Here is a 13,627-nt window from a genome sequence, read left to right as displayed (position 1 = left end):
TTAAAAAACTGATATAATGTTGAATATTTCTTATGGTATTTTACAAAAATACTATCAATAATCCTGCCTACATTATTAGCTTATGAGACTCTTCCTTTTCTGGGATTCTTTTGATTTTTTAGTTTCTAATGAAAAGGTAAATTCTTTAATTTAGCTATTTGTTCAGTTCATTCAACAACTACTGAGCCAATCCCTGTCCTAATTTTGGGGATGTGGCCTTCATGATTCTAAATTAGTACAGGATACCTGCAGTTCATTTTAGAATGTGCTGTTAGAAAAAAGCATCTAACAAAAAGAGCCCTAAGAAAGCCTGAAGGACAATTAACTGTTTTTAATTCAAGATAATGGATTCTCTTTGCTTATGAAGCTCCTGTTGTTTATTGCTCCATTTCAAGAAGCAATCTGTGAAGTCTAAGGTATTTGATAAGCAAAGAATTTAGGTACATAAGGAGTTTTCCAAAATATACATTTCTTCATCACTTTTCGAAAGAACATTGATGGTTGTTGGCAAGCTGGGGGAGTGTAAACACAGACTGTTCCACCCTCTGTTTCTTTCCTCTTCTTCTGATCCTTGAAAATGAGTTTGCCCTCTACTAAAAACAAGCCATCTTCTTTTTCTTGCTACATAGTTTTCAGGAGGTTTTTATGATAGAAAATGCATTTCCAGTTTCACAAAGGTTTCTACTGCTGTCCCGAGACTGCTTTGTTGCCAACATCTGCAGCAACGCCATTGCCACCACGTGGTACTCCTGAGTACTTACATCACTGATCAAACCGGAGCCAAGGCCCTGCCTCAGTAAACCCAGAAAAAAACTGTACACAGATGCCTGACCAATGCTTCAGAAACTAATTAGTGAGCAGGGCTACAACCACCACATCTATCCTTTATGTGGCCATTAAATCAGGAAAAAAAAAAAAAAAAAAAACAGTAATGGGAAAATTAGAGTTAAATAAGTTTCCTTCAGATTTTCTCAAACAAATTACTTATAACTTGGACAAATTCCCTTATAGGCAATTGGCTCAATACTTAGGGAGAACAAAACCAAACAGGTTACCAAGTCTTCTTGCTTCTAATTTTGAAATATCATCTTCTTCTTTTTTTTTTTTAATATTTTTTAGTTGTTATATATTTATTTATATGTGGTGCTGAGAATCGAACCCAGTGCCTCACACATGCCAGGCAAGCGCACTACAGCTGAGCCTGAGCCTGAGCCCCAGCCCCAGCCCCAGCCCTGAAATATCTTCTTAAAGAGCTTCTTTTATCCCTATTCTATCCTAGTAATAGCTACATTACTGCAGAAGTTCCCTGAAAGCTATGTACATCATGCCCCTTTCTTCTCTGAGGACCTTTTAGTGGTATATATACCACTGCTCAGATGATTAGTTAATACTTTCTGAACACTATATAATTGTTAGTCATTACTGCCCTCAGGGTAGTAAGTACTGCATTCAAAAGGCCCTTCACACCCTGATTTTCTCTTCTTTCTCTCCAACATCTCCCATATGCCCATTTCTCAGTGACACAGGACAATTTTGTATTTCCTGGGCATTTCATGCCTCTTGAACCTTTGCCTCAATTGCTGCCTCCTCTTTTTTTCCACTTGGAAATTTTTTTTTTAAATTTTTTATAGTGTAGATGGACAGAATGCCTTTATTTTATTTATTTATTTATTTTTAAATGTGGGGACAGAATGCCTTTATTTTATTTTATTTTTAATGTGGTACTGAGGATGGAACCCAGTGCCTCATACATGCTAGGCAAGTGCTTTGCCACTGAGCCCCGGCCCTGGAAAAATTCTTCTTATCCTTCAAGGGCCAGCTCAAATGTCTCTCTTAGAAGTCCCCACCAATAATCTATCCATCACGAACAGAGGATCCCCTCATTATGTGGACTAGTAGTAACTAATATTAGTATTTACAAGTGGGACATATGACCTCCTTGTTGGAAAGAACTGCCCCTTGAACAGATACTATTGATACCAAATTAGACATTCTTTTTTTAAAATATTTATTTTTCAGTTGGACACAATACCTTTATTTTACTTATTTATTTCTATGTGGTGCTGAGGATCAAACCCAGGGCCTCGCACGTGCTAGGCAAGCACTATACCACTGAGCCACAACCCCAGCCCTAGACATTCTTTATCTTCTACATAATTCTTGGGCTCTGTATAAACCGGGGAATTATTTTTTTTTTTTTTTTTTTTTGTGGTACTGGGGATTGAATCCAGGGGCATTCTATCACTGAGCTACAACCCAGCCCTTTTTATTTTTTGAGACAGGGTCTTGCTAGGCTGCCCAGGCTGGCCTCAAACTTGTGTCCTCCTGCCTCAGCCTCTGAGTAGCTGGGGTTAAAGGCACGTGCCACCATACCTGGCCTACTTCAATCATTCTACCTGAGTAGATGTATGATAAAAAGAACTTTGTAAAATATATCCAGAACAAATAAACCTATCCCTGGGAATAATATCAAGGATATGAAAAAGCAAAGGAGTAGTTTATTTGAATGTCAGTTATAACACAAAATGGCTAAGGTAGATGGAATAAAAAAATGAAACCTAAAACTTTAAAACACAAGGGAAACAATTAGTTGACAGGCATTACTGACAGAGCTCCAAATCCATATTCAGAAAGGATCTGAGGAATTACAAATAAATAAAAGGTCACCTAAGTATTTTCATCAATTTAGTCACCATAACAATCCTGTAGAACTGAATACTGGTGACAATTCAGGTATCAAACATGTAGTCATCCCAGAGGTTTCTTCCCTGATTCCAAGGGGCTTCAGGTCTAGGGATTTACTCTTAACAGAGAATAGGCAGTAGGAGACATGTCCTTTGTATCTTTGCTCCTCACAACAATGCCAAGATTTGGAAGATTTTAAAATTGGATGCTACCCAGTGTGGGCAAAGGTACAGGGAAACGGGAACCATCAAATATCACAGAGGCTGGAAAAAGCACAGATTGATTTAATCTTTCTTTCTTTTTTTTTTTTTTGGTTACTAGAGTTTGACCCAGGAGTGCCTAACCAGTGAGCCGCATTCCTACATACCCTTTTTTATTTGAGACAGGGTCTCACTAAGTTGCTTACGGCCTCACTAAATTGCTGAGGCTGGCTTTGAACTTGTGATCCTTCTGCCTCAGTCTCCCAAGCCACTGGGATTACAGGCATGTGCCATCTGTCTGGTTTAGTTTAGTCCTTCTAAAGGTCAATTTAACAATATGTATCAAAGATAAAAAAAAATTTCAGTTTCAGGAATTTATACAAAGGAAATCATCAGAGATGTGGACAAATATTTAGCTATCAAGATGTCTACCACAGTATTATACATAACAGCAAACTGTGACTGTTACCCTGAAATCTTCAACATTTAACAATAGGTTGAATAAATCATAATACACCCAACAGAATAAAATGCTATATAATAATTAAAACTAAAGGCTCTGAAGAATTTTAATGACATGATAAAAATTAAATTACAATGTAAGTATGTAGAGTATTATTTATTTATTTATTCTGTAGTGGACACAATCTTTATTTTATTTATTTATTTTTTTAGGTGGTGCTAAGAATTGAACCCAGAGCCTCACACATGCTAGGCAAGTGCTTTGCCACTGAGCCACAATCCTAGCCCTATCTAAATGATTTTTTTTTAAAGATAAGGTGTAGGAGCTGGGGGCATAGCTCAGTTGTAATGAGTGTGTTCAGCATACACAAGGACTGGGTTCAATCTCCAACACCAAGAAATAAATAAATAATGATAAGGTATACATAAACACCCTATACACAAAGAAAGAAGACTCAGTGGATATAGACCAATGAGTTACTATAACCATCTCTGGATAGCTTATAAAATTTATCTAATTTACCACTTTTTTTTTTTAAGTTGTAGATGGACACAATACCTTTATTTATTTATTTTTATTCAGTGCTGAGGATCAAACCCAGTGCCTCACTAGGCAAGCACTTTACCACTGAGCCACAACCCCAGCCCCTAATTTACCATCTTAACCATTTTGAACAGTACAGTTCAGTGACATTAAGTATTTTCTCAATGTCATGTAACCATCACCGCTATCTCCAAAACTTTATCATCATCATCATCCTCCCTAAATGAAACAGGCACCCATTAAACAAGGAACTCTTTACTTCCTCCTCCCCCAAATCTCTGATAACCATTATTCTGATTCTTGTTTATCTGTTGTAGTCCCCTAATTTTTTTTTCTTTTTCAAATTTTTTTTTTTTAGTTGTTATAGACCTTTATTTATGCCAAGTGTGGGTGGTTCATGCCTGTAATCCCAGCAACTTAGAAGGATGAGGCAGGAGGATCACAAGTTCAAGGCCAGCCTCAGCAACTTCCTAAGACCCTATTTTAAAATAAAAAATGAAAAGGCTGCAGATATAGCTCAGGGATAGAGAGCCCCTGGGTTCAACCCCCAGTACCACATATACACTCAAAAAAAGTAACCAAATTATTGGCCTTATCTACTGGGTTCCAAATTATGCCCTTTTGTTGTTGTTGTTGTTAAAGATGATTTACGAGCACTACAGAAAACTCAACTAATAGATTTCACATAAAAGACATAAACAGAAAAAAAATAGGCACAAAACAGTGAAATACTAGATGGTCTCTAATGGGAAGAGAGCCCTACAGGCTCCAATTAAGCACCAAGATTAATCATCTCTCTCTCTGGATACCAAAGTGCTTTTATATGTTTTGTAACAGGGCATATGGTTTTCAAGGTTCAGCTTATTTATTAAATTTAGGACTTAGTGTTCTGCAGAGAGCTAGATGGTATACGTATGTGTATGACATGAGTTCCACAGAGGTGTTTATAATCTGATTTGGGGAAGCAAGGCATCATACTTAATTGTTATGCCATTAATTCACAGGAAGATATCAGCAGACTTAAGAATGTGGATACATACCACTAAATGCAGAGGATACCACATACACATAAGTACCCATGCCTTTTTTTTTTTTGAGAGATTTTTTTTTAATATTTATTTTTTAGTTTTTGATGGACACAACATCTTTATTTTTTTATTTTTATGTGGTACTGAGGATTGAACCCAGCACCGTGCGCATGCCAGGCAAGCGTGCTACTGCTTGAGCCATATCCCCAGCCCCATTCCATGCCTTTTTTACCTGAGTGGTTAAAATATCACTCTGCGAGGACACCCCTGAGCAATCTTCAGAGAGGACTGTTTCACTTTCATAGCCAGATGCTGCTTCACCTTAAACGATAATAAAAACAGAGGTTCAGATGTAGGAAGACTATAAAAATTGCAACTTGCTTTAACTGTTTCTTCCCATTGTCAGGACTGGTTTCATCTTCATGTCACACAAAATGATTAACCTCCTTGCTACCAGGATTTCCTCTTACAACTCTTTAACAATAAAAATTGGAAGCAAGTCCACCAACAAATAGGATATTAAAGCTCATTCAATCAGGGAAGATGTGATAGCTGGGTGAAGGACTTCTGACTTAAGGAAAAGAATCTTAGAAGAAACATGTTTCAAGTTTAAGTAACTGTACTTGGAAATTCATAAAATGTGCTCCCCAAAAGGCATAAACATTTAGCTCATTTTATAAAACAGGCAGAGGCAAACACAAAAATCTGGTTCTAATACCTAAGTCTGAATCCACACTCTGCTCTTCTTGGTGATTATCTTCTTCTAGGCCAGTTTCCCTTTCTTCATCATTTGAAACCAATTTGTTGCCACTCAGCACAACTTCCTGGTTTTCAGACTGATGTTTCATTTGTTTGGAAGGAGGATCCAACATCAAGAAGGGGTCCTGGGAGTTTGTATTTGTTGTCAAGTCTTCTAATACACTACACTGGGAAGAAAACAAGCTACCAGAGTATTTCGCTTCCTCACTAAAGTGATGTTCCTGGGAGGCCTTTTCCAGTATCACCTCATTATTGCAGTCATTTACACTAGTCCTAAAGGATACCAGGTTCTCCTCTGTTTTCTTAGACAGACAGTCTGTCACAACAGTGCTGTGTTTGGTAGACTGAGGTGTTTTGGTTACTTTACCAAATAGTAAGTGTTGGAAGGAGGGAAGTTCTTCATCCTCACTACAGGTGTTCTCTTCTGAGGACTCTAATTTCCTGGCCCCCTTTTGGTGACTCTGAGCCAAAGATGTATGGGCTAAAGGGCTTGGGCTCCTGCTAAATTCTCCCCTCTGGACATTCTTACTAAAAACAGCAGATTTTTCCTTAATGCCACCTTCAGTAAAGCTGGTATTTTCCTTTATTTCATCATCATCTTCTAACAGGTCATCTGGAGTCTCAGAACAAACCTGAGTGACAGGACTAATTCTCATAGGTTGTTCTAAATTATCTGAAATTAGACATGGAGAGAAATCTGTATTAACAACTTGAACTACTTCATCTTCTCCTTGTCTTTTTATTTCAGGGTATTTGTAATTAATTAGAGAAAGATTTTGTTTATAGGCTTCAGGTTGCATAAGACCTAATCTAAGCACAGCATTTAATTTGGGTCCTCTGTTTCTACCTAGTTCTGTTTGAATGTTTTCACCACTGGAACCTACTTCATTAATACTGGAGCCTATTTCATTAGTACTAGTGCCTACTTCATTAATACTGCCTGAGCTGGCTTCTTTAAAAGCACTTTCTCTAATGTTATTTTGGCTAATTGTGCTCACTGTACTTTGAATGATTCTCTTATATCCCACTACTTTTTCAGGTGACCTTGAATGTTTCTCAAACTTTTCCCCTAATAGGGTACTTTCTACAGATCTTTCAGTTTGCAAACCCCTTTCTCCACTTAGCACATCTTTGGGGTCTTTGGTATTATTAGACGTTTGAATTATTTCTATTTTCTTACATTTAGTGTTAACAGATGACCTGATGGGAGAAACTGATGGCATATGATATGGGTTTTGTAAAATTCCATGTTTATATGCAGTAATAAGTTTAGTTTCACTGCCTCTGAACGGAAATGAAGGACAAATTCTAGAGACTTCTGTAATATTACATTTGGCATCATCACCTGACTTATTTTTCTGACAAACCACAGGGAAGCCCTTAGTGGCATTAATTGCCTGGACATGCGTAATTTTAGACTCTTTATTTCCCCAATTTTTGTCTTTTTGCTCACATTCAAGATTGACTTCTGTGCTTTGTTTTTGTAAGGTTTGGGAGGGAACATAGACAGCTGCACATTCCTTTTCTTGATTTCCTGGATTTGAAAACAGAGTAAATGACTGACGCTTTGAAACTTGGAATGTATTCTCTAAATACTGAGTATCAAGTTCACTTTCTTCCATTTCTACATTTATCTCCTGAATGTGGTTAACATCGTGTCTCAATGAATTCTTGAAACCCCCTGTGTCGTTTCTAGTATCTTTAGGATGACCGTGGATAAATTCCTTGGGGTTTTCGATTGCCACATACTGAGTAATATGTTGATTTGATGCTGTTCTTGCTTTTCCAAAAGTGTTAGCTTCCAATAATGAGATACTGTCCTGAGTGCCATAATCAGTATCAGGTACCAATGAAATACTGGTACTTTCTGCAGATCTTTCAGTTTGCAAACCCCTTTCTCCACTTAGCACATATTTGGGGTCTTTGGTATTATTAGACCTTTGAATTATTTCTATGTTCTCTTCTGTTCCTTCTTTCTGAAGGTTAGGATCGACAAATTCTTTAACTTTACTAGAACTTGAGCAGTTAGTAAAAAGACCAGATATGCCTGTTAACTTTGGTCCTGGGAAAACATCATTGGTATATCTCTTAATTATTTGTTCATTTGGCTGGTTACTCTTCTTGACTTCAGTTGCAGGTTCTGCATCTTCCATGAGTTGAAGAAGCTTTTTGCCATGCCTGACTGGCATTTGGTTGGAATTTCCTGTCTTTATTTCTTCACTGCTAGTAAAACTATCAATTTGTAATTCAATGTGATGAGGTGGACTTGTATTTCTACTTACTGTTAGTTCAAGCGCATGAATATGCTTAGTAGAGGACTTCCTCCTCAGCCTATTTTTCGTAGGTGCTTTTGAATTGTGGATATTTAATTCTAGTTCCATATTGCTTATACTGCTGCTTATAGGTTCAGCTTTAGTTCTGAAAGCAGACTCTTTTTCCAATGATTCTATTGGGTTAGCATTTTTCTCTTTCTGAACATAATCAACTTTTGTTTCATTCTCTTGGCCACTATTAGTAATATTCATTACTTGATCATTCTGTTCCATTTGGTCAGTTCCCTGATTTATTTTTTCAGGAGTCTTTTGAACAACTGCCAAATCTGCTTTCTTGATAAAATCCTCAGGATGAAGGCATGATGTAGTTCTCCTTTTACGCTTTAATTTATTTGTGAGGGGACGCTCTTGTGTTATTTGTGGTTCTGTGGCAAATGCTCCTATAATTAGATTTTCAGTTACATGGCTCAAGTTAGGGAGGCTCGCCTTCCTCCGATAGGTTTTCCCAAATATTTTATCTTCAATATTACTCTCAACTGCTTTGGAGCAGATTCTTTCACGTTTAAAAATTAAAGCATTATGCGGGTCAGTGGCCAACAAGTCTATTTTCTCTGAAGAACCAGAAAATCCATCTACTTCATTTGGAATTTCTAATACACCAGCTACTTTAGCATTTGACTCAGAACCCTCATCATGTGAGTCGTCAGAAGTTAACATTTCGTCACTTCTGGAAAACCACTCATTAACTTTCCGAATGCTGCTATTTAGTGTTATCCAAGGAACATCTTGGGTATCTCTAGAATTCTCAGAGCATGGAGGTTTCTGCTTACTTGGTTCTTTTTTCTCATATAGGGGATCAACATTCAGATCTACCTTTTTCTCTGTGCTGAGAGTTTGCCTATCGTTACAGGTTTCCTTACTTTCAGCCCATCTGCTCTGTTGGCTCCTTGCTAAGCCAGGCTGTTTGCTTTTATTACAGAATTCAGCCTTTTCTACATTCATTCTGTCTTTAGTGAGTAATAAACTGCTGTTCTCATGCTGTAATGAGCTGGCACGAGTATTTGTGCCACATGGCTCCACATGCAAGTTTGAAACAGAAATACCCTGATACTTTTCTGGATGCCTCTCAGTTGCATGCTTCTCAATGATGTTCAAATCTTTATTACTGGATTGATGATGTTCAATATTTGCTATGTCCTTCTCAGAAAACTCACAAGCAGCTGAAAATATATAAAAATAACAAGATGTTTAAAAACTGAATTATCATAAATAAATACATAATTAATACAACTTGGGAGTGGAAATCAAGCAACTAGTTTTAGAGAAACTAATATCATAAACTACCAAATATACTGAAGATGTAACTCATGCTCTTTCAAATAATTTCTATTTGCCTAAATTCTCATTATTCCCCTCAAGCCAATCAAAAAGTCAATTTCAGAATGTTCCCTATGCATAAACCACATCTCCTATCCCCCAACTTCTAACAGTGAATTAAATGCAGTCTGTTTGGTCATCAGACAAACAGTATTCTATTCTATCTACACACTCATATTCCATACACTTAGAAAGAAGTTGGAAAAAACTGAAATACAAATATGTCAATTAAAAGTAAAAGGCAGGGCTGGGGTTGTGGCTCAGTGGTAGAGTCCTCGCCTAGCATGCATGATGCCTGGGTTCTCTATCTACAGTTCTCTATCTTCAGTGTCTATTAAGTTGGGAAGACTTGCCATTACCCTTATTTGCAGAATCCACACTGGTTTCAGCCCTGGCTCCTTGAGTGGTGGTTTGCAATAATTCCTGGTCTCTCACACTATAAGGAAAACACAGAAGCCTTAATTAGAATCATTAGTTATATGTTCATAGAACTGTCAAATGAGCAAGATCAAATATTTTAACTCCTCTAGGTAGGGCTGTAGTTGCTGACCAATTTGACTTATTTTGTGATTCCTGGTCTTTCCTTTAAGTAACCTCTAATCAAAATGAAATGGTTAGACTGAGAACATCCAGTCACAAAATTCTGTCTGTAAGACAGAACATTGCTTTATAAAGATGCAAACGAGAGCCACAATTTACATGACTGCTAAAAGATAGTTTTTAAAAAATGCTTAGTTGGGCATGGTGGCCCACACCTGTAAGCCCAGAGGCTCAGGAGGCTGAGGCAGGAGGATCACAAGTTCAAAGCCAGCCTCAGCAATGCAGTGAAGCCCTAAGCAATGTAGTGAGACTCCATCTTATGTAGCTCAGTAGTAAAGTGGTTAAGGACTGCTGGGTTCAATCCTTAGTAACCATTTCTCCACCCCCACCCCCACCACACACACACACACACACACACACACATGCAAAAAAAAAAAAAAAAAAGGTAGAAAGGACTGATTGGGTTACAGCTCAGTTGTTAAGCACCTCTGGGTTCAACCCCAGTTCCCCAAAATAAAAGAATATCTTAGCTGGGCACAGTGACACATCCCTATAATCTCAGAGCCTTGGAAAGCTGAGGCAAGAGGACTACAAATTCAAGACCAGCCTTAGCAATTTAATAAGACTGTCTCAAAACTAAAAGTTAAAAAGCACTGGAGGTGTAGTTCAGTGGTACAGAGCCTCTGTTTCAATCCTCTGTATTGAAAGGAAAAAAAAAAGGGACAAAAAAACTCTTTTTTTTTTTTTAAATTAATATTTATTTTTTAGTTTTAGGCGGACACAACATCTTTGTTTGTATGTGGTGCTGAGGATCGAAACCGGGCCGCACGCATGCCAGGCGAGCGCGCTACCGCTTGAGCCACAACCCCAGCCCCCCAAAAAACTCTTTTTACAGGGGATTGAACCCAGGCACTTAATCACTGAGCCACATTCTTAGTCCTCTTATTTTGAGACAGGGTCTCACTAAGTTGCTTAGGGCCTTGCTAAATTGCTGAGGCTAGCCTTGAATTTGCAATCCTCCTCCCTCAGCCTCCTGAGACACTGGGATTACAGACATGTGCTACCACACCCAGCTAAAAAAGTGTATATTAATGAGAAGGTAGGAGCAAAAAACAACAAAGGAAGCACTAGAAGAGCAGGCATTCCAATGAAATGCAAAAGCTACTACTTTGCTTCATTGCTTTCTTTGCTTCTTTTCTGGCCAAGAATAATGTCATTCTAATTTCAAGATTAGGAAAAAGTAATTTTTAAACAAAAACTGATTGCTAATGACATCACCATAATTCAGATCAGTTATCTTAATCAGGGTCAAGCAATAATTCTTAAGGAAAGCATTCTTGCAGGTAACCCAACTGGGGGTCCCTTGTAGATTATTATGTTACTTATATAGATAGTTTGGGAATAGGTGAAATGAAAGAACTGAGGAAAGAAAGAAAACTACAAATAAAATCCTCTAATAATTCCATTAGCAATTACCACTGGGTCAATACTACATATGAGAAAATCAGCTAGAAAATAACCATCTGCTAAAAGCAAGTTTGTATAGAGTTTCAATGTTATCTTAAAGTCCTTTGGACACTACTCATAAATAAATTAAACAAACAAAAACAGTATTTCCTCAGATATAAAATGAGGGGATAAGATAAGATGATCTCTAAAGTTTCTTCCAAGGACTTTATTCAAATCTAGGAAAATACTAATCCTAAATGTTAAATATGAAAAAAAAAAAAAAAACCAGCTTCATAGACAAAGGCTCTTTTTGACTCACCTGCAATAATTTGCCTTATTAACTGTATCTTCAGAAGAATCAGATCCTAAAAATATCCATCAAAACCCCCCCAAAACAAATCAGTCAGTTTTTATTAAAAGGGTTAAATCTGAAAAATGTACTTGTTGCAAAGTAGATATTCATTCACTTAGAAACATTTACTGAACATCTATATTACATGGCAAGCAAGACAGATTAGTCATGCAACACAGAGAAGTAGAAAGTACAGGCTCTGAAGCTTATTTCTGAAGCTTATTTAAAAAATGGATCTGCCACTTACTAGCTTTACTAACTTAGCAATATTTAACTTCTGTGACTAATTTCTTCATCTGTAAAATAAGTATACATATTTACAACCTCAGAAGTTTGACATGCTTTTTTAAATGAGTTATAAAAGAAAAACCAACAGTGCCAGGGATACAAGTAAGTGGTCCTAAATATTAAATACTATAATTATTTTTGAGACATATACCTATTGCTCATGAATTTATTATCTTATGGGTAGGAGACATATGGGTAATTTCAGTGAAATCCAATAAGTGTTAAGGAAACACATGGCAGTCTTTAAAAGCTCAAAAGAGGACAGCCTTTCCCAATTCTAGGAGAGAAGGCAATTAGACTTTTTTGAACTCTTAGTTTATTATTTTTCTTTAATATTTATTTTTTTGGTGTAGATGGACATAACACAATGCCTTTATTTTTTTATGTGGTGCTGAAGATCGAACCTGGGTCCCATCTGTGCTAGGCGAGCACTCTACCACTGAGCCACAATCCCAGCCCCAGGTTAGTTTTTAAATGGCTTACTAAACTAGTAAAAATTATTTTGGATCCCTTTAAATGATATAGAAACCCATCATGTTCTTTCTTACTGCTATTTTCCATTTTTCCAAAATTGATTCACACTAGCTTATAACCATTCTTTTGCTCCCTTTATAAAGTAAGACTCTTTGAGGTGTAAACTGCATCTTTTACATTATTTATAACTCACCATAGGGCCCATAAAATTATTTTATTTTCACTTCCAAAAGTTCCCTGTCACATGTATATATTATGACTAAGGTTTTTGGTAAAACAGTAAGACAAGCAATCTAGCAACTATTATTCTACACTTAAGAAATCTGAGACCTTACCCAATTCAATGTAGACAGATTTATTTTGAGGTTGTATCTGCTGCTTTGTCCTCAGAGATTTCATGATTCCAAGGTTAGAGAGTTGGACACTAAGACTGGTTTCCTGCTAAGCAGTACAGTAAAGAATGGTCAACAAATCGATGGCCAGTTCAGTGCTTTTTTCCTAAAGAGAAACTTGAGACCATGGGCAAAACAAATCCACCACAATCAGATAAATAAAATTTATGATACCTGGGGAAAAACCTGACAAACTACTCACTAAAATGTCAGGGTTATTTGTGAGTTGAGTATTTTTCCTCTCTATTGTTTAAAAATTTTCCAAACTGATTATGTACCATTATATACATTTCTAACGATTTATTTATTTATTTATTTATTCATTCATTTATTTATTAGTTGTAGATGGACACATACCTTTATTTATTTTTATGTGATGCTGAGGATTGAACCCAGTGCCCCATACATGCAAGGCATGTGCTCTACCACTGAGCCACAACCCTAGTCCCATTATGTACATTCTTAAAGTATTAAAATAGTATATTTTGCTGGGTTCAGTGGCACATACCTGTAATCCCAGTGGATCTATATATATATATATATATATATATATATATATATATATATATATATATTTTTTTTTTTTTTTTTTTAAAGCTAATAGTTGATATATACTTATGACCACATCTGATGAAGGGTTAGCAACTAAGATAAATTTTAAAAAGAGAGAAATGATGATAATAAAACCCCAGTATACCTAAGAACAAATTTAGTAACAGAATATTTAAAAGTCCCAACAATGCTTTTTTGAACTGGGGACTGAACCCAGGGGTGCTTCACACTGAGCTACATACCCAGTTCTTT

General features: G+C 36.7%; 1 protein-coding gene across 50 annotated transcripts in view; it reads right to left on the bottom strand.

Moving 5' to 3' along the window:
* Positions 1-13,627, bottom strand: part of Brca1 (BRCA1 DNA repair associated) — a 66,143-nt gene that overhangs the window by 31,118 nt on the left and 21,398 nt on the right. For 10 of the 50 annotated variants that reach the window (XM_076869434.2, XM_076869438.2, XM_076869459.2 and 7 more), the window contains 6 exons: positions 12,767-12,872; positions 11,637-11,682; positions 9,688-9,764; positions 6,834-9,171; positions 5,638-6,758; positions 5,152-5,240 (listed from right to left, as the gene is read on the bottom strand). In XM_076869434.2, coding sequence (XP_076725549.2) covers positions 5,152-5,240; positions 5,638-6,758; positions 6,834-9,171; positions 9,688-9,764; positions 11,637-11,682; positions 12,767-12,872 — 3,777 coding nt within the window. The remainder of the gene's footprint in view (positions 1-5,151; positions 5,241-5,637; positions 6,759-6,833; positions 9,172-9,687; positions 9,765-11,636; positions 11,683-12,766; positions 12,873-13,627) is intronic. The other 40 variants (XM_076869433.2, XM_076869436.2, XM_076869435.2 and 37 more) reach the window with 11 other exon arrangements.

Source organism: Callospermophilus lateralis, chromosome 11 (assembly GCF_048772815.1).
Source record: "Callospermophilus lateralis isolate mCalLat2 chromosome 11, mCalLat2.hap1, whole genome shotgun sequence".
Lineage (NCBI taxonomy): Eukaryota > Metazoa > Chordata > Mammalia > Rodentia > Sciuridae > Callospermophilus > Callospermophilus lateralis.
This window is presented reverse-complemented; position numbering and strand designations above follow the sequence as displayed.